The 19,820-nt window shown below is 48.5% G+C and overlaps 2 protein-coding genes across 2 annotated transcripts; both read right to left on the bottom strand.

Moving 5' to 3' along the window:
- Positions 1 to 17,042: 17,042 nt before the first annotated feature.
- KRP23_14156 (Myosin-2 heavy chain) lies at positions 17,043 to 17,375 on the bottom strand (the record flags this gene model as incomplete). The annotated part of the gene is made up of 1 exon (XM_067884945.1): positions 17,043 to 17,375. The coding sequence occupies one exon, from the start codon at positions 17,373 to 17,375 to the stop codon at positions 17,043 to 17,045; it is 333 nt and encodes a 110-aa protein (XP_067737710.1).
- Positions 17,376 to 17,683: 308 nt separating this feature from the next.
- On the bottom strand, positions 17,684 to 18,094 carry KRP23_14155 (uncharacterized protein; the record flags this gene model as incomplete). Its single annotated transcript, XM_067896005.1, has 1 exon — positions 17,684 to 18,094. One exon carries the CDS (start codon positions 18,092 to 18,094, stop codon positions 17,684 to 17,686), a length of 411 nt encoding a protein of 136 aa, XP_067737709.1.
- Positions 18,095 to 19,820: the final 1,726 nt, after the last annotated feature.

Here is a 19,820-nt window from a genome sequence, read left to right as displayed (position 1 = left end):
TCTGCCACAAACTCTGATGATGCACTGAAGCGCCGGGCTTCGTCCACTTTTTGCAGTTATATAGCCTCGATCTGTTCATGTTCTGAGACATAATCACCTGTGCATGCCGGGAAACATGCTCCGTCTTCCTCCTCCTCCAAAATGCGCTCTTCGATGGATGCATTTGGCTGCTCTCTCGCCGTGGCGTATACTATCACACTTGGTGCAGTACTACCAGGATTACCCTCCACGTCACTCGTATCCTATTCGGAGTTAACTTGCTGTGCATTGGCCAACAGCTCCCCTGGGCTATAGCCTAATTTTTCAATAATCCAACGCAAATGCAGTAAATCTTCAACTGCCTCCGACAGGCTCTGTTCAGTAACTCAACAGATTAAATTTCGCGGTACCAGCGGTTCCCCAGGTGTTATCAATCGCAGATCCAGTCTCTCTTTGCTCTCCACCGGAACAGGTGCGTTGCCAATTCCAGTCACAGCAGCGTGCCCTGGAATGTCAAGGCGCGTCAGCCATGCACCTTTGTCAGATACCATCCTTAGTAGTTTAGTCGCGACAAGCGACACTTTCGCAGCACTGTCCGGTGCGATCGAGGTGGCAAGCACTCACATAACCTTGCATGGGATGGCCAACGATATAACAGCAGCCGTCGGCGGCTCAGCAGATACTGCCAACACTGGATTTTACTACTTTCCGACCAGTGGTTTTTTTATAGAGTTCCTTTGCCTCCATTGGTCTTGCGGTATCTGGACACTGGAACACTCTGTGTGTTTGATCTCCACATTTGAAGCACTTTTTATCTTGCTAGCCCGGGTTTGAAGTCGAGGCATAACCACCACTACGAATTTTTATCGCCTTAGCAAGTTTTTGACTCTTTTTTGCAGTTCTGGCATTTTTATCTACCCACTGAGAGCTGGTTTTGTCTGACAGACTGATGTCGGCGTGTGGTTCCCTTTGTCCGTGTATTCTGCCTGCTGCTGGACCGACATATGAGCCTCGTACCTCATGAACCCTTCCAACTTCTCGCGCAACCACTTCAAGAAAGTCTTGATGTTTGACTTGGTAGTTTTGTGGGCTAGACACTCACGCTGATCCTTCACAGCATTCTTGAGAGCCAGCAGTCGTAAAACCTCAATTAAATACTCGGCGACTTTCTTGGGTCCCTCATGTACGAAGTTCTCCATATTCAGTCGATCGACAATTTCATAAAAGTGTGCCATCAGGCGAGACAAATGGGATTCAGCATTCTGAGGGTTTGTATTCATACAAAGAGATTTCAGTTGAATCCTAATGTTTTGAAGGCGGTGCCGTCCGGAAGTCGAGCCGAAAGAAAATTATCCCTCCACTTTGCTTCCGAAACATCCTTCTCATCCTTGAACATCTCAAAAGCACAAATTCTAACCATGATTCCTTGTTTGATGCATGCGCTCAATAGCATGACGAAGATCTTCGCTTGATTCCCTTGGTTAAGCGCCTGAATGCGCGTGATGTAAATCGCGTATCTGTCCATAAACTTGCGCTTTTCTTTCTTTGAACTGTCCCTGTAGGTCGGAGGAACAGGTAGGTTGGTTCCCGCGGCCACAGTGACTGCGGGCGACTCAGCAGGCGATTGTTCGTCATTGAGCAGCACCCTCGGCAAACACTCCCCATCGAGCTTGCAAGTGAGGCTTCACCGCTTCGACCAGGCTCTCCAGACGTTGGCCTTGCAGATTTACTGTATCTTCGGCGACCTTCAACAATCCGTATTATTTCTCGATATACTGTCGATATTCTTCCATCTGACGCATCTTCTCGACTTGCTGTTCCAGCAAAATGGATTTCCGGTCGTGTTGGATCTGTAGATACTCGAACGTTTGGGCAGCAGGTCGGTCTTGCTACCTCTGTACGTGTCTCATCCGCTCTGCAGTACTTTGTTGCGCCGCTGCAGCATAGTGGGTAAGCGCTTCGACTTGGCGTCTGGTATCGCTGCCTGGCATCACTTCCGGTCGAGTCGTTGTCTCCTCCAGCTGCACATCGTGATCTGTATACGGCGGAAGCGGCGGATACATGGCTACGGATATCATAGGGGGACTCTCGCTTCACCGGCTTCTTCCATGCTGGGAGCGACTCCCGAACTAAATAATTCGTTATTGTTTGTCGCTCGGTAAATGTAGAAGTGAATGTATTGGTAGCTTCGGGTTTCCCTACTCGTTGTAGTTATACTAGATCTCTCTCTCTCTCTCTCTCTCTCTGGAAGGTCGTCCGTTGCCCAACGGCGTGGGCTCGAGCTCGCATCGGTTGCAAAACTCACTGATTAGTGCAGCTGGTGCTGGGCAAAACCCTTGCAATCGCTACACGTTACAGCACAATTCAGCGCTTTTTTTGCAGCACCAACAAAAGAGGTTGCACTTCGCCTTCTCGACGGAGACCCAGGCCGTATATCATTGCGCTATCAGAGGCACTGGAGTGAATTTGTGACGGGTGGGGAGAGATTCCTGCAGATGGCACTAAGAAGTATTGAAATCGGGCCGGCTTGCTCTAGAGACCTCCGACCTTCTGAACCCGAGCGAATAGGCGTACTTTACGCGATCGCATCCATACTTCAATTCAGTAGTTTTGGGGCTCTGTCAGATTTTATTTGACTTTCGTGTGATATATACCTTTAGTAGTTTAATCGTTGAACCCTTTATTATTGCTGCTAACTCCCCACCCCCACCCCACCCCCTTGAATAAGTACTGGTAGCAATTTCCTATTAGACATTTTTTCCCGTGCCGCTATGAATACGCAATGGCTCTCCCTACGTTCACTGGACATAAAGTGGGCTAAACGCGCGACGATATGGGTAAACGTGAACTACCAGTTCTTCGTCGGTATTTGGCGAAGCGAAGTCCACGATACATAACCGTATGTTGTTTACACTAAACGAAAATGCACCTCGAAAATTGACAAGTGTCTGCAGCGAATACACCTCCAGTAATAGACTGCCTACCATGCTACAATACGTTCTGTGTGAAGGTGTGTGAATTATTGCTCAATATCGACGTTAGCTGCAGCACTATCATACACTTACGAAAAGTGCTTGTGTTGCACAGACAATAGCTGCTTTGGATCCATCTTAAAACTACGAGCAAGAGGCAGACCTTTGTCCGGAGAAGTAGATCGTGCCATCGACAAGTACAGCTCAAATCAGTGTACAACTAGCATGCCGCAGCTGTGGCCATCTCGCCGGTGCCACCGCAGAAACGCTCGAATATTCATCTTGGTACGCGGCTTCGTGATATGCATGTTGATATCAGTTGTAATTTCTTCCACTTCATCTAGAAACGCCATCTCGTGAAAAGGACCGAATTTCCATACTAGCTATTATTCCATGTCGAAAATGATGCCACGTTAGTGAGGGAATTCCACATCAATGTAGGTGGAGCAATATACTATCCCTTAGGTGTGTGTGTGAATCACTGAAAATGTGGTCTTCTGTGTCGATGCATCTATCCCTCCGCTCATGTTCAGTCATCAGTAAGAAGGGTGAATCCACAATATTTTCTTTTGTCGGTTGTCGCCATGTGAGGTTCGTTGCCACCTCTGCAATATGGATGGGAGCTAAATAGACACACGTATCACTCAGCCATTTGTCTCCTGCAAATCCAGCTAATTTCATGAACAGCAGATCATGTTCTGCTGCTTTGTACACCTTGTCAATATCTTTGTGAGGATTAGTCCTTAAGATCCGTTTTCGATCCTTCTCTTTCTCCCCTCCATCAGTTGCTTCCCTCTGCACAAACGGCATCAACTTTCGCGCTGCTGCAACCTTTTTGGATACTGCGTGCCAGATTTGCATCTTTTTAATATCTAACAAACTCAACACTACCACGTCCAAAATTGATACAACAGTTTCTCCAGATGTCAATGAAGATTCTTCAATTAGCCGTTCACGAAGCTGTACGTTTAGCGCTGAATCGATGCATTTCAAAACCAACATCACCTTCAAGCGACTAAAACCTGCCGACTCGTACATCCTCTGAATAGCGTTCAGCGACTCGCCAATCTCAGCAATTGAGAGCGCTTTTGTATTGACCACGTCCTCGAATCTTTTGAGCGTTACATCTCCGACAGTACTTACTGTGTCCACAAGTGCCACCGTATCTTCAATATGTTTTGCTCTAATTGGTTTCTTGAAACTTGTTTTGCTTTAGTCGGCCAGATGAACGACTGACAAGGTCAAGCTCTACAAGGATATTGATGTCGTTCATTGATGGGTTCAGAAAAACTTTACCTTCATTCCCTTCTGCCATTTCTAGCTTTTGTATGGCCGACTCTTTGCTTTCTTTGGTTTCCTCCTCGACTTCGTTTTCTTCTCCAGTACCTGACCGACCATATCGGCAACATCTACACGTAGACCGGGAGTCATATCATGACTTGCTCTATATCCTTCGATCTCTTCCTCCCTACAGCCCACTGTGATCGACCACCGCTCAGAGATAGCGTCGAAAAGAATGACCGACTGGAAGAACGCATGTTCGCGGCGCAGGAACTAACAAACAACCTAAAATATTTGCCTCGTTGTACCACGTATTGACTAAGTGGCGTTGTGCTGGTCAATATGAACAGCGGAGGAGATAAGCCATCCGATTCGACAGTGTAGTTATTCTTTTTGATGACTGTGTACTGCCTTTCAATCATGTCGCCGGCATGGAGCGTGGCAATCTTCGCAATTACGTGAAGTCTTTGTCATGCTGGTAGTTGTAGCGAAAATCTACGCGCTTAGTCTTGACCTGGTATTTATCTTCGGCAGTCTGTTGAAAGATTTGGATATGGTCGATACGCTCGTCCATGGGTTTGATGGCGGTTCAGAATGCCCTTTGCAACTCCCCAGCTAAATTCCAAGCGAATATTGATATTATTATCCAACTGTGGAATACTCCCTCTCTGCACAGAACCTTTCTGCTCGTCTGCGTTCGCACTTGTATTTTTACAACGTGACCACGATGATCATCGTCACCAGCTAAGTCATTTTCGTCGAGGTCGCTGACGTAAGCTTCTTGCGCGTCCTCCATGTCGACACATCCACATCCGCCACCTGCAGATTCTCCGTTCTGGCGGCCTGCTGATGGGTGGGAGAAAACTATATCTTCGCCGAAAGCCGGTGGACTTCGGTTCATCCAACTTGCGCGTAGTGCTTCGGCTCCACGATCGACTTGGTTGACGGTATCCTCATCATCAGCAAGTGTTGCGCCATCGCCAGTCATTCCATGGTGCTTACCAGTGTCATACTCTCGTCCCCCTATGACTGGCAAGTCGTAATCACGGCGTCCTGTACTAATAAGGTCAGCGTATGCGGTTACTGCCCATTCCCGGACATTGCCCTCGTACTTCGGTGCGTGTCGGCCGTTGTGCATGACTTGTTCGTTGACAGTAACTTGTCCACCAAAACGGACTGTACCTTCTGAAGGGAGACACACCATGATTCCAAGCGCACCTTCACGATAGCCAAGCGTGAAGCCGACCCGGCAGTTGACTGCAAACTTGTGACATGCGGGCACTACCGTCGTGTGCATATATGTGAAGGACCTGAACTTGCGGACGTGGTGAACGTCCGGTTTTCTGCTCCACATCGTCTCATACGGAGTGTGGCTGATCGGCGTGGAGTACTATCGGTTCTTGAGGTAGACATCATAGTACAGCGCGTCCGCCCAAAAGGAAGTTGGCAGTCCAGACGCCTTCAGCATTAATTTCATCATTGCGCATAGGGGTTAATGACTTTGTTCGACCATATTTAGGGCCGACGTGTTAGAAGGTGCGGTCGAATGCACGACCCCATGGTATCAGGCAGTGATTTATCATTCGTGAACTCACCCCCGCAATCAGTGAGGATCGTCCGCACCTTGTGCCCTGGGCACTGTCGCTCTGCCCACGCTACGTATCGGCCGATCAATGCGTTGATCTCCTCGCCCGTCCTGTTCTTCACGGTGTACACTGTGAGGAATCTTGTGTGTGCGTCCCTGGTCACCAGGATTGCCTTGAATCTAGTGTAATTGTAGTTCGTCGGTGGAAATGAGAGGTCAGCGAACACGAGTTCACTACTCCTCGATCCAGCTGCTTTTTGTGCTGACTTGGCGCGTTGCTTGCCGAGTTGACATGCTTCACATAAGTCGAGCTGTCGTCGGCGTAGCACCATACCTTCGACCGGTCCCTCGTCGGTCATCTTGTGAACGGGTACAGGTGTCCAAGCCACTCGGACCAGCACTGGAAATCAGCCACCCCATCTTGTAGGGCAAATGTTGCTATGGTTTCCGGTACTAACGGGCTTCTTTCCTCCCCAGAGAAATTCGTTGTGTGCAGTAAGCATCCACACTCCACACTCTGTCTTGCTTAGCGCTTCCAGGGCCGTGGATAGATTCTTAGAGAACTTGTAAATGCCTTTCTTGTCGTCTTACTCGATTTTGAAGCCTTGATCCCGTGTAATGGACTGCGAAAACAGGTTCGGTCACTTTGGAGAGTAATAAGCCTGCTTCAGACGCAGTCCAACGTGCCCTCCGTTCACTATAACCCATAAGGCGATGGTACCCGCTACATCTGGGGCGGATTTACCATTGTACCCTTGCACAGTCTCTTTCTCTCGCTCTGCTACAGTTACGCTTCGGCACCCCACAAAGTACCGATTATCTCTAACCAGATGGCGGTTAGCTCCACAGTCAAAGACCCATGTTTCTGGTCGGTAGCCTGCCTTCTTCTTCGTCGTCGATGGTGTGAAGTGATAATCTGCACCGGACATCACGCTCACTTCACCTCCGGCGGTACCATTGTCTCCAGCCAAAGGAAGGGTTTTCTTCAGATCAGGTCGCCTGCCGCAACTGATTGCACATCGTTGCTGCCCTGCAACCGCACGCTACGAAGCGAACTCAATGAATCCTGAGGCAACCGAGAACAACCCCGTGGATTGACTGCTGCCACCGCCACTACCACCATTTAGAGATGAACAGTCTCTCTCTGCGTGTCCAGATTTGTGACACTCAAAGCCGTTTCCGAGCCGTCTGTCCTCCTCACGTTGGCGCTGGGCTTCCTTGCGCCTGGGGTTCTTGTTGTCGGGTTTCTTGCCTCCTCCACTATTCCGCTGTTTAGTCTGCTGAGGTTGGACAGATGAATGCTTGCCGCTGCCGAATGACCGGCTTAACTGGATGTCGACCTTGTTGCCTTGTCGAATGTGATGGCCATAGCTACCACCTTGTCTAGCGTGTCCACACATTCCATCCCCGTGTCAATCCTTACAGGCAGTCGAATAGCTTGGCGGAGGGGAGTGACGAGGTCAACTCCCTGCTGAGCACTGCATTGTCGAGGGTCATCCCGACCATTTTGAGTGCGAGCGGCACATGTAGCTAAGGTGCACTTCTACAGTGTCGTTCGGCTTACATCGTGCAGCCTCTAGCTGTGCATAGAGCTGACGCTTGATCATGATCTTGGCCTGATTGTTTGTCGTGCCTTCAAACTGTTTGCAGAGATACTTTCAGATGGCCGTACCGTCATTCAACTCCATGAGTTGCTGACCCATGTCCGTGCACACGGACGAGAAAATGAGGTTTTGTAGATCCAGCTGCCATACCTCCCACGCGCTCTACTGTAATGTGGTGAAATTATCATCGTGCTTGATGGCACCCTGCATCGCCTTGTAGAACCCTGAGCTCTTCTTGCGCGCAGCGACCCCCACGTGCTTCTTGTAGTACTGGAAGTTTTGTCCATTCCAGTGAATAGGTCTGCCAGTCTTCTCGGAAACTTTGACCTCCCAAGACGCTTCCGTGCTCGGCTTGGGCATTTTTGCACTTAGTGGCGTCGTGACTTGGGCTTAATAGCCGTGTTAAAGAGCAACGCAGACTAGGTACTTGAGCTCAGCGATGGGAATTTAAGACTTATAGATTGAAAACTTAACTTGCTTCGCTCCTGAGCACTCACAAATACAACTTGCTGCAAGGCCTGCATCCTCAGCAGCCAACAAAATAGTGATCTACAGTGAGAGCCGCGTCACAGCTTAACTGTAACCCTCCAGCCCCTACGTCAGGTCCATTTGGATCAACGCTCTGCAGCGCCCAAGTTGAACCTCAACTTAAAAACCTCTAAATATAAAAGTCTCACAGGTTGTATATGTAAAAGGTTTCGTGATAAACGCCAAATATTATGGCAATTGCATGTCGAGGGGAGAATCGCGACCTTTGGTACACCTACATCCGGAAATGAAGATAAAATGTATTGTGCTTTTCTGCCAAAACGCCGTCCGTTGGAAGGGTCCTACCTAGGAGGAGGGGTCTTACGAAAGCTCTCCTAACTGACTTGGTGATAGCCACTAAAAATTGCAGGCAGGATTGTTCACGTGGTGTAGAAATATGTCCAAAAACAAATTGAAATTTTAGAATGCAGACTGGGTTACTGGTTTGTACACGCTTGCTTAGCCCGACATTAGCCAAACTGTCGTCAACATTTCCTGTCGTCTTGAAAATCAGGCACCAACGGCGAAGACTTTGGGCATAAACTCATTGTACCTCAGACACAACAGTAATTTCAATGTTGTACATGTACTGTAAAACAATGCCGCACCAGCGAATATCGGTTGAGTAGCCCATAGATGCTTTGATAATGCTATTAATAGTGGAGACCTCACGAAGGACGAAATGGCCAATGGATTCTAATCATTCGGTCTTTAGTTTGTAAAAAAAGGTACTCTTTGCCCAAATCGGAAGCCTTCGTAAGACTTGCTTTTCCTACATAGCTCAATATAAATGGAGATGGTGAAAATATAGGGAAATTCGACTTATATTATGGTTCGCAAGGTTCGATTTAGATATCAGAAGTCTTCGAATTGCCGTTTGAAATCGACACTTCGGGAAGATTTATAATAAATCCATATTTCCGTATGTCCGGCAAATAATGCACCAGTTTCATAGTAATTATAAATCATAGCGGCGCCAGTTTTTAGGCACATGAATTGGTGGATGCAGATCCAAGTGCAGCATGTACTCTCAAGACTTTCGGTGGCGAACCACCTTGCCAGACTGTTGTTGAACGGATGCTTCTTTCTCACTCATGTGTATGGTATTTGTACGCAGCATGTTAGTGATATATTTGGCCCGAATGTGCGAACCGTGCGGCGTTGGTTTGAACTAACGGCGTAGTGGAAGATGGAAAGGAAACGAGCCGCTCGTCAAGATGGCCGTGCGATGTAGTAGCTCGTGTTTTCAAGTAAAATGCCATCCTACATTTTATTTAGAGGATCAACAGGTGACATCTTGATTTTAGTAAAGGAACACAGCACTGCCTGGGCGAACTTACTCGGGGCGGAGCAACTTTTCTCACAGGTGTGCAGCAGCGTGCCACGGGGCAGGGGCAGCTAGTACACACACAGACAAAACTAAAGAGCCATCAGAGCAATATTAGAGCGTTAGCAAATCTGCAAGCACAATAAGTGTAAACGCTATTATTTGCAACTGTGCGGTTGATCTTCTCTTCACTTTTCAATGCACCTCCTGTAGCACAAGCATCCAGCTGTCGTTCATGCTTTCCAAGCCGCGTCAGGCGAATGTCGTCAACGCCCAGGAGAGCATCGAAACCGACCGCCGATTCCTGAGGTTCCACAAGGTTCTTGAAGAAGAAGTGTTGAGGATTTATACTGATCCCCACTATAGGACTTGCTGTAATTGTGACAAATTGCTGGAGGCGTATGACAATACTTGAGAGGTAGAACTAACGGGCGAGAAGCCCCAGTTGAGAATACACTCCGTCCCTGAAAGGTGGCTTTTGCCGCCAAGATCGTCGACTGACATCGACGTTGTTCTCCTTGTTCTCCCTGCGCTTAACTGTATAAGTGGAAGCACTCCACTTCAGGTTATGAGCCCAAAGCTCACGCAAGGAACGCCCAGCAATTGAGTCAGTATGGTGGAGCAAAAAAAAGAGGGGAAGGAGTCGAGAGACGAGAAGAAGACCATTCCGCCTTTCGACGGCAAGGATTACGAGGTTTGGCACGAGCGGTTGAAGTTGAAGTTGCAGCGCAAGAAGCTATGAAAGTACTGCAAAGAGGACATACCAGAGCCCGAGGAGAGCAAGAACGAGGACGCTCATGCAACCTGGGCAAGTGAAACTTCGCGGACGAAGGAAATTATTTATGACGCGATGACTAACCAGATAATGAAGTCTGTGAAGTATGAACCCACCCCGTATCGTGTCATGGAGCGCTTGAAGAAGCGATTTTCGGGCAAGACATACTTGAAGTATGCTGAAGAGAGAGCCAAGTTGAGTCGTCTCCGTCTCAACCCGAACGGCGACGTACCAGATCATCTAAGTGAAATCCGTCGGGTCATGGAGACAATTGCAGAAGTTGGACAACCGGTTGATGAGTATTCAAAGCCTGCCCTACTAATTGGATCTCTTCCCCGCGAGTACAATCACGTGGTGCAAACTTTTCTCGCCAGTCACAAGCCACAAAATGATGATGATCCACCAAATTATGAACAGCTTGAACTTGCGTTGGAGATGGCTTATGATCATCGACAAGGCCGAAAGTCGGAAGGAGGTAAAGGTAACGAAGAGGAGAAAGCCTTCTTTGCTGGCGGAGGTCGTGGTCGAGGACGTGGCGGTGGTCGTAGCAGCGGACGTGGACTCAAGGGCATGGTGGTCGTGGATTCGGTGGTCGTTATTTTGGTGGCCGTGGAAACCAAGGTGGCGGACGTGGTGGCAAGAGTGACCAAGACGTCAGTGGGCAGAAGCAAGGTGATGGCTGTTTCCACTGTCATGATTCAGGACACCAAGTACGAGACTGTCCATTTTTAGGCAAGCGCCCACCAATAGACGATCGTAGTGGTGGCCCGGCACCAAAACGTGCCAAGTTGAGTGGAGGAGGAAAAAGTGCTAAGGCTAGTGAAAAGTGCCAGTATGCCAATGAAAGTGATGAAAGCGCTTATGTTATTCTTCAAATGTTCAAAATGAAGAAGCAGATAGCAGATATGGCTCACGACAATTGGTACTTGGATTCTGGTGCGTCAAGTCACATTACGAACCAAATGACCGACTATGTGGACTTTACGCCTCCGTGTGCCCGCGTACGAGTTGGAGGAAATAATCATCTGAGTGTTGAAGGCATCGGAACCATCAAGAAGGAGTTGGAAACTTCTCAAGGCCGATGCATGCTCACGTTGCGTGGTGTACGCTACGCACCCGAGTTGCAGTGCAGTCTCTACTCTGTGCGACGGCAATTGAATAAGCCATTGCCTGTTCATGAACGCGTGAAAGTACACTTCGATGAAACAGATCACGCTGATGTTATCTTGCATATAGGAACGACTACAGCTCATGTTGATGACACAAATCTCTATCGCTTGATGCTGGAAAGGCCCCGAGAGGTGGCGATGGTGGCACCAGCTCAAGTAAAACAAGTGAATAGTCTGGATTTGTGGCATGCGCGGTTGGGGCATTCCGGTAAGAACGCGTTTAATGCACTGTTCACCCATGCTCACTGGCCATTGACGCATGTGAATTTGCGCATCTCTGGTGGATATAACTGCGAGACCTGTGTCAAGGGAAAGTTGACGAGAAGGAGTTTTAAGTCACAGAAGACACAGCATCGAGAGTACTTGGTTGGTGAAATGGCGCATCTGGACATATGGGATCCCTATGCAGAATCATCCTATGGTGGTAAACGTTATTTTGCTGTGTTTGTAGATGATGCGAGTCGATTCGTGACGCTGTACCTCCTTGAACATTGTTCGGACATCTATGAGAAGTTCGAGACCTACTACGAGCAGGTGAAGACACAGCTCCACGTACGGATGAAAGGCCTGAGGTCGGATAATGCGAAGGAGTTTAAGTATTTTCAGCGCATGTGTGAGTCCAAGTATGGAATGGAGTTTGATAGCAGTATTAAACACACCCCGGAGCAAAATGGAGTGGCGGAAAGAATGATCCGCTCCATTACGGAGAAAATGAGGTGCATGTTAGTTCATTTCGATCTGCCAGAAGCAAGGTGGGGTGAGGCAGCTATGACAGCAGCACACTGCGTGAACATATTACCAAATTCAGTACGAGGTATGGAGGTGCCGTATGCGGTTTGGCATCGCCAGACACCTGCATAGGAAAAGTTGCGGACGTTCGGATGTGCGGTGTTGTCGTATGTCGACAAGGTTGAACGACGAAAGATGGAGGCCAAGGCTCGGGAATCAATATTTGTTGGCTATTCTCGCGACAAACGAGGCTATCGATTGCTTGATAGCAAGACTCACAAGGCCTTCTATAGTCACACTGTTGTGTTCTACGAGAATAAAGCTGGCTGTTTTCTTACGGAACCAACTTCGGAGTCCAATGAAGTGTTCACAAAAGAATATTTTAGTGTGGATAGCAGTAACGCGGATGACATTGAGCCCATGCTTGATGAAATGCATGAGGGGGCAGAAGATTATGAACGGCCAGGTGGGGCAGATAGGAGTAATGCCCGGTCAGGTGGGGCCACTGAGAGTGGTGCTAGGTCTGGTGGGGCCAATAAACGAGGTCAAGCCAAAATGGTTGACTCAGAGGCCGTGGAGTCTCTGCCAAAGAGAGTACGAATTGCGATGCCAAATACTGGTGCTGCGAGCACAGTAGCAGTGCGAGGCACTGATTCAGGGCAGCAATCAGAAGCAGATCACCTGCAAGGTGAGTGCGTGCCAAATGATAAAATGACATTTAATGTCAAACGTAAACGAAAAAGACGCAGCAGTGGGTACCGGCTGCCGAGACAAAGCCTCTTACAGAGCGTCTAAGAGAATCAGATACTGAATCGCCAACTGCAAAGCGGTCTTTGGCTGCGACGTCCAGTGAGATAGAGACCACAAATCTGAAGAGACCACTATCACGAGACGCTGCGAGTTCGGATTGTTTAACGACATCCACTTGCAGAGGGTTACGCGAATATGTGGCTCCGAAAGGTGCTCGCACCAAGGACTGTCCAGTAACACGGAGTGGTCGTGTGAGCAAACCACCTACGTGGTTTGGCGACTACGTCTACATTGCCTATGAGAAAACAAATCCAGATGATGATGTGAGATCGTCATTCACTGTGTGGAAGAAAGCTCGTCAAGAACTTCAAAGAGCTATGGCAAAGGAAATGGTGCTGGCTTGGTGGCAGGACTACTGCTGCATGATCATGAGTGTGATTACAGAGCCAGTGACTTTTGACGAGGCAATGGAGAGTGAACACGCCGCACAATGGAGAGGTGCAGCTGATGCTGAGTACAATGCCTTAATGAAAAATGACACGTGGGAGTTGGTGCCACGTGAAAAGCATATGAAGGTGATGCAAAACCGATGGGTGTTTCGAGTAAAATATCTCGCAAACGGAGAAGTCGAGAGATTTAAAGCGAGACTTGTCATAAAAGGTTTTATGCAAGTCTATGGCATTGATTATCTAGAAGTGTACTCGCCTGTTGTACGGTTGGAAACACTACGTGTTCTTTTGACTCTTGCAGCAGTGTGGGATTATGAAGTGCATCAGATGGATGTAACGACAGCCTTCTTGAATGGCAAGATAGACGTTGAGGTCTACATGAATCAGCCTGAGGGCTACATAGTCAAAGGCAAGGAGGAATGGATTTGTCATTTGCTTAAAAGCCTTTATGGCTTGAAGCAAGCACCTAGGGTATGGTTTCAGTTGCTGAAAACGTTCTTGGAGGAGCAAAATTTCACAATGCTACAGTCGGAAGCATGTGTTGCAGTCCAAGTTATTGATGGACAGTTGGTATTCATTCCACGCTACGTGGACGATTTGATTTTGTTTGCTCCTACCATGGCGCTCATCGATCAGATGAAACAAATGTTCCGTGGTCGATTTGAGATGAAGGATCTCGGTGAGCTGCATTACATTTTGGGCTGGGAGATCAAACGAAACCGTAAAGAGATAACGATATTTATTGGGCAAATGAAGTATGCTGCATCCGTACTGAAGCGATTCAATATGGACAGTTGGAATGGCTGCAAGACTCCCAGTGCCGCAGACCTCAAATTAACCAAAGCCATGTGCCCTACAGCAAATGATGAGCGACAACTCATGTCTAGCAAGCCGTATCGATCGGTCATTGGAAGTTTAATGTACTTGATGCTTGGTACGCGTCCTGATCTAGCTTGTCTTGTACGCGAATGCAGCCAATTCTTGGATAATCCAGGCCTGCTGCATTGGCGAGCAGCCAAGCGAGGTCTTCGTTATCTGCGGGAGACTTTAGATTATGGATTACGTCTTGGGGGACTAGAGTGGACAAACCAAGAATTGGACAAACATCTGCAAGCGTATGCTGATGCAGATTTTGCAAACCGTGTTGATGATCGAAAGTCTGTCGCAGGTTATCTGACTAAGTTTTGTGGGAGTACAATTTCTTGGAGCAGCCAGACAGAGAAGACGGTCGCACTACACACTATAGAAGCCGAGTATATGGCGTTAAGCTTACTGGTGCAGGAGGTAATTCACCTTCGTCAAATGTTGAAAGAGCTTAAGCTGATGCAGAATGAACCCTCCGACGTGTAGGTGGATAATGAGAGTGCTAAGAAGCTGGCAAAGAACCCAGTCATCCACAATCGAACAAAACACATTGATGTTCGTCATCACTTCGTGCGAGAACGTGTGGAGCTGAAGGAAATTGATGTACTGCGAGTTCCTGGTTCTGAAAATGTTGCAGATGCATTCACAAAACCATTGCCACGTACGACCTTTGAAAAGCATCGATCAGCCATGGGGCTAATATCAAAAGATGCGTTTGTGCAGCCCGAGCGTAATATTGGAAATCAGTAGGTGGGGCTGTTGAGGATTTATACTGATCCCCACTATAGGACTTGCTGTAATTGTGACAAATTGCTGGAGGCGTATGACAATACTTGAGAGATAGAACTAACGGGCGAGAAGCCCCAGTTGAGAATACACTCCGTCCCTGAAAGGTGGCTTTTGCCGCCAAGATCGTCGACTGACATCGACGTTGTTCTCCCTGCGCTTGACTGTATAAGTGGAAGCACTCCACTTCAAGAAGACAGAGACGGTGATGACGGTGACGAAGATGAAGATGAAGAGAGAGGGTCTGGTGCTGGCGAAGCTTGGTTTGGCGCAAACGAGCGATGGCGTGCTTAAGACTATCTATGAGGCTAGAGACCCCGCCATAGTGAAGACTCTTTAACAAGCTCAAGCCCCAGCTGCAGTCGAGGTTCAGCAAATTTGACGACAGCATGGGTGTTCACCCGTTTTACTCGATGCTTCGAAGGCCCGCTATGGTGGAAGACCAACAGTTGACGTGGCTGAGTGTTACACGAAGTATCGACGCGTGATGGGTGAATAGGCAGTCCTAACTCGACGCTAGCGACTTCAAATGAGTTCTCGATTGCACTTTGCCGCTGTTGTGAGAAAAGTGTTGGATGTCACGGGGATATTTACTTTTTTCCTACCTTGTGTCTTGTCTTTGATTTCAGGCGACTCTAGTGGTGACACAGCTAGTGACTTGCAACGTAGTGTCTTGAGGGAAGCTGGCGTCATGAAAGCTCTCTGTTAGATTACTGTTTGCTGGAAGCTGTCATTCCGGAGTATATTTTCCAGTTAACAATTCTGTTCCGACACGACTCCGCTGTGGATACGGGATGTACAGGCGTGGTGACCGGGGCCTGCGTCTCCGTGAAGAAGGAAGGCGCGATAATCTTGTAGGATACCTGTCTGTAGTCTGCACGAGCACGACTCAGAATCATAGATGCTGCTGCCCACACTGCCGCTAGGAAAACCGAAGTCCGAACGTCGAAGGGCCTGAACTTTTGCGATCATATAGCGGGCCTTCTTAATCATTCGTCTCGCCATCCACCGGCACATCGTCTGTTAGATCACGATTGCCCGGTCATGACCGAACATGGTGCGTCTGTGGTTCAGGAACTCGAGCACGTCCTTGCCGACGTAGATCAGGCTCTTACCTACCACGTACGTTGGTGTCCTGGAATACTCACTACCTTCTTGTGCTCGAGCAAGGCCATCTCCACTGAGCAATTCTTTCGCAATTTGTTTACAAGCCTCAGTAATACTTGTGGATGCTGCTGCGAGAGTAGCAAGGACTTTTCGTTGGCCATCATGCGGCGCGTGTGATTCGAATGGAACGACACCGGGGGTCACAACCGTATCAATCTCGGGCTCTTTTGCGAGGTGGGTATAATGCAGCTTAGATAGTAAACCCCAGTGCACTCATCAACAACGAGAACTGTGCTTTGGGCTTGTAGCTTACAGTCTCTTGCATGAAAGTTGGCGTTTTCCGTCCGGCTGTTCTGCGTCATCGCGACTGCATCATGGTTGCCGCACGGACAGCTATGCCCGCGTCTGTCTGTTGCTGTTGTCGTTGTCACCGAATACCATCGATAGCAAGCCATTTGAGATTGTACCAAACAGTTTTGCCAGAGCAGCCTGCAGCGAGTCCTAACAACAAGTCTTCCGAATCGTACGCCACAGGGATCAGGTAGTGGTGCTGCATGAAGTGCGTTTCAGGAGACGAGCTCGCTCAAAACGCGGGTGTGGCTTGCACTGTAACACAAGCATCGACACAACCAAGAAAATCACTACCCATAGGGCCCACACATTCTTCGCGATAACGCCCATCAAGTTGTTCAACATACCTTGCTGGTACTCCTCCTGAACGCATCCATCGTGAACTTCTGCTGCAGTTTTCGTTCGCGAAGTTGATGCAGAACTGCACAACGCTGCTGTGCCCAAACAGCTCGTAGTCGAAGATATCAAGATATCAAGCAGACGAGTTTTGAGATACTGTTGTTCACGCGTCACACCAAGTAGTCAACTACATCTCCTTCACCAAAGCATCACGGTTGTTGCCGCCAAGCATACGGCTGCAGAGTTGTTTGTTCATCGCAACCACTTCCACGCCGATCGATGTCCCCTTTTGCTGCTCCATCTGTTCCGCAGAGCAGGCGGCATTAACAAAGCAACCGCCTGGCTGGCATCGGCATTATTCGACTCAAACGGGACAAGTCGAGCTGGCCCAGACGCAAGATACACCAGAGAGCTCGTTCGGCTTCTTGGCGATGAGCCCAATGGTACTCAGGCATCACAAGTCGCCTGGCTGTTCAAGAACCGTCTTGGCATCCAAAATGACTTGAAATCCGTGTCTGAATCCTCCTTGGCGCTCACAAGCCGGTAGATGATGTGGTAGTTGCTTTCACCCTCCGTTTGCGCCACCTGACCATCGGCGTCGACGAGACAGAGCTCACTATTGAACTGCAGCTGCGTGATCTTTCCGAAGCGACTCGAGCTGTCGTTGCCGGTGGTTTTGGCGCCCTCGAAGGCTTCCAGCAGCGGATTGCTCTTGAGCACCTTCTCCACCACAATGGTATCTCCGCTCTCCGTGGGGTGCAGGCTCGTGGTCATACCCATGGAGATGCTGCCTTATCATGATTTTGCCCACTCCGGGCTCTCCACTCACCAAGATGCTCTGCAGTATGCGGTGCTGCTTCACGTAGGGCACGTGGTATGCACATGGGGGGCCTCTGAAGGTACAGGTCCCGCAGCTCCTCCGAGTACAGAGTGCTACGTGTACATGTAACAGATGTGTATGGATCTCAGGTCCAACTGGCCTTCCAACTCAGCGTCACAAGCAAGACAAATGAGCACAGGTTGCACAAACTGTATTATTTTGGTGACGGAGTACATACGTGTAAGGCCGTCGGACTCGCTCAATTCGTTTACTTATTGGCCAGCAGAAGAAGGGCCTTCTTGCGGTCTTTCGTAGAAAGCTTGAGGTAGTTCGTAATGTGCTCAATCCGTTCGAAAGACAGTCCTTGATATCTCAAAAGGTGAATGGCGGAGTCGATCGATTTCGCGTTCACTTGGCGAATGTAAGGCAGCAAGTCATCAATTTTTGAAGCCACTTCCTTAATGTCCCGCTCTTCATCGGCGGTGCCTTCGTTTGTCGTCGTCTTCTTACGTCTCAAGAATCGCTTGACGTCCGTCGGAGCAACTCCGATCGAGCGCACATTGTTAGCAGAGGCCACCTTCGAGATCTGGGTCTGGTCCACCTCCACGACTGCCGATACACTACCGATGCTTGCGAGAACAGCGGCGGCAGCTACGAGAACGGTGTAACCCACACGCATCTTGGAGATTTGATTATCTGGGGAGGGGGGCTTGGCCTAGCTGACGCAAAATGCGAAGTGAGAGTGTGAGACTGACAAGACTTGCCTGTTCACTATGAAAGTAAATCCAGACAGAAGACTGTGCTCGGAATTTCGCACAGTATCCCCCACTTCTACTAAGGTATTATAAAAGTGGGGGATGCTGTGCGAAGTTCTAACAGAAAAAAGGAGTGTGCATCTTCAACGAGCTGGATGGTGACCAGAAGCTACATTCGAAGTATTAATATTAGCTACCGGTATCGGAGCAGCAAGTACATGAACACAATCTGAAAGTTTCCTTTCACCGACACTGTCGATACTACGGGCACTTCTTCAGAATTAAGCACTTATGGACCAGGTTTTGATAAGCCTACAGCATTTACACATTAGAACGCAGGACTCGGACCCCACGTTCATTGCAGTAGACTTAACCTGGAAGTATTATAATAATAATACATGTAATTAATGCATATATAAAACATGTAACTGCATCGTAACCACTCTGTTGTTTTCCAATGCAAAACAGCACTGTCCATGCATTAATCTGGTATAACGAGGGTCTGCTGTGAAAAAAACAGCGAAGTCCGCTGGACAGCGGCTGTCTGGTGTCTGATATTGAATCCACCTAACCTCTTCCCGTTTGCAATAGTTCTATGTTCCAAGCCAAGTACTCCGTGATGAAGCACTGGCAGTCTTGCTACAATCACCACATCTGGTTTCTACGCTCTCCTAATTAGGGCTGTCAACGTTTTGCGTAGACTGACAACTGACAGAAAACGTTTTGTGCAGTTGTCAGTTTAGCCAAAAGTGACACAAACGGACGCTAAACTATTCAGCTATCACCAGCTGTTTCGCACTTACCTGACGATATACCTCTGGATGATATACTCAACATTATGCGAATAGACGAGAACACGCCGAATTCTCTCTCTTGAACAAGCTGCGCCATATCAGCTAGAAGAGCTCGTTGCGCGCATGGGGCTGTGCATCAATGCCATCTTCATCGTCACTAGCGTGCACGATCGCTTTCATGACCTCCATCTTGAAAATGCTGGGGTCGGGATGGCGGGAGCTTCCCGCCGGAGGGGAAAGACCTCACAACCGAGCAAGATCAGAAATGTATGAAACAAAGCATTGGATAGTTTAGTGTCAGTCTGTGTCAGTTTTCGCGTGCAAAAACTAAACTGACAACGTTGTCAGTTTAGTTTCAGTTTTTGTCAGTTTAGCGCTAAACGTTGACAGCCCTACTCCTAATCGCATCAAGCGTTGGTCGTGCCTACCGGTACATCAATTTAGCATGGTTGGAGATGGTAAAATCTAAATCCAACAGAAAATTTTGAGTCGCGTACATTCCCGGCACGGACATGTAAGTGAGGGGGCGCTGGTGAGAATCCTAACTGGATACAGACTCCGCCCACTAACTTGCACAGCTTCTCTTTTTAATGCATACAGGTTATTAGTTATCTACAATAAACCTGTTATTGCAGGTCTTTCACTCAAATTAAAAGGTAATACATCCGTACACTTCGGCTGATCGGCCTCCTCCGGAGAGATGATTCCTGTCTTACGGTAACAGTTTGATATGGAGCTCGCCTTCACCTCCACCCAGACACCAGTAGACCACTCCATAGCTTCGAGCTGTTCCTAGAGCCACTTATCCTCGATGGTGAGCCACTTGCCCTTGTTCTACTTCGTATTGGTGTCCACG

The sequence above is a fragment of the Phytophthora ramorum genome (genome assembly GCF_020800215.1).
Source record: "Phytophthora ramorum isolate Pr-102 chromosome Unknown Phyram_PR-102_s0020, whole genome shotgun sequence".
Classification (NCBI taxonomy): Eukaryota; Oomycota; class Peronosporomycetes; order Peronosporales; family Peronosporaceae; genus Phytophthora; species Phytophthora ramorum.
Note: the sequence above shows the minus strand (reverse complement) of the source record. Positions and strands in the feature narration are given on the sequence as shown.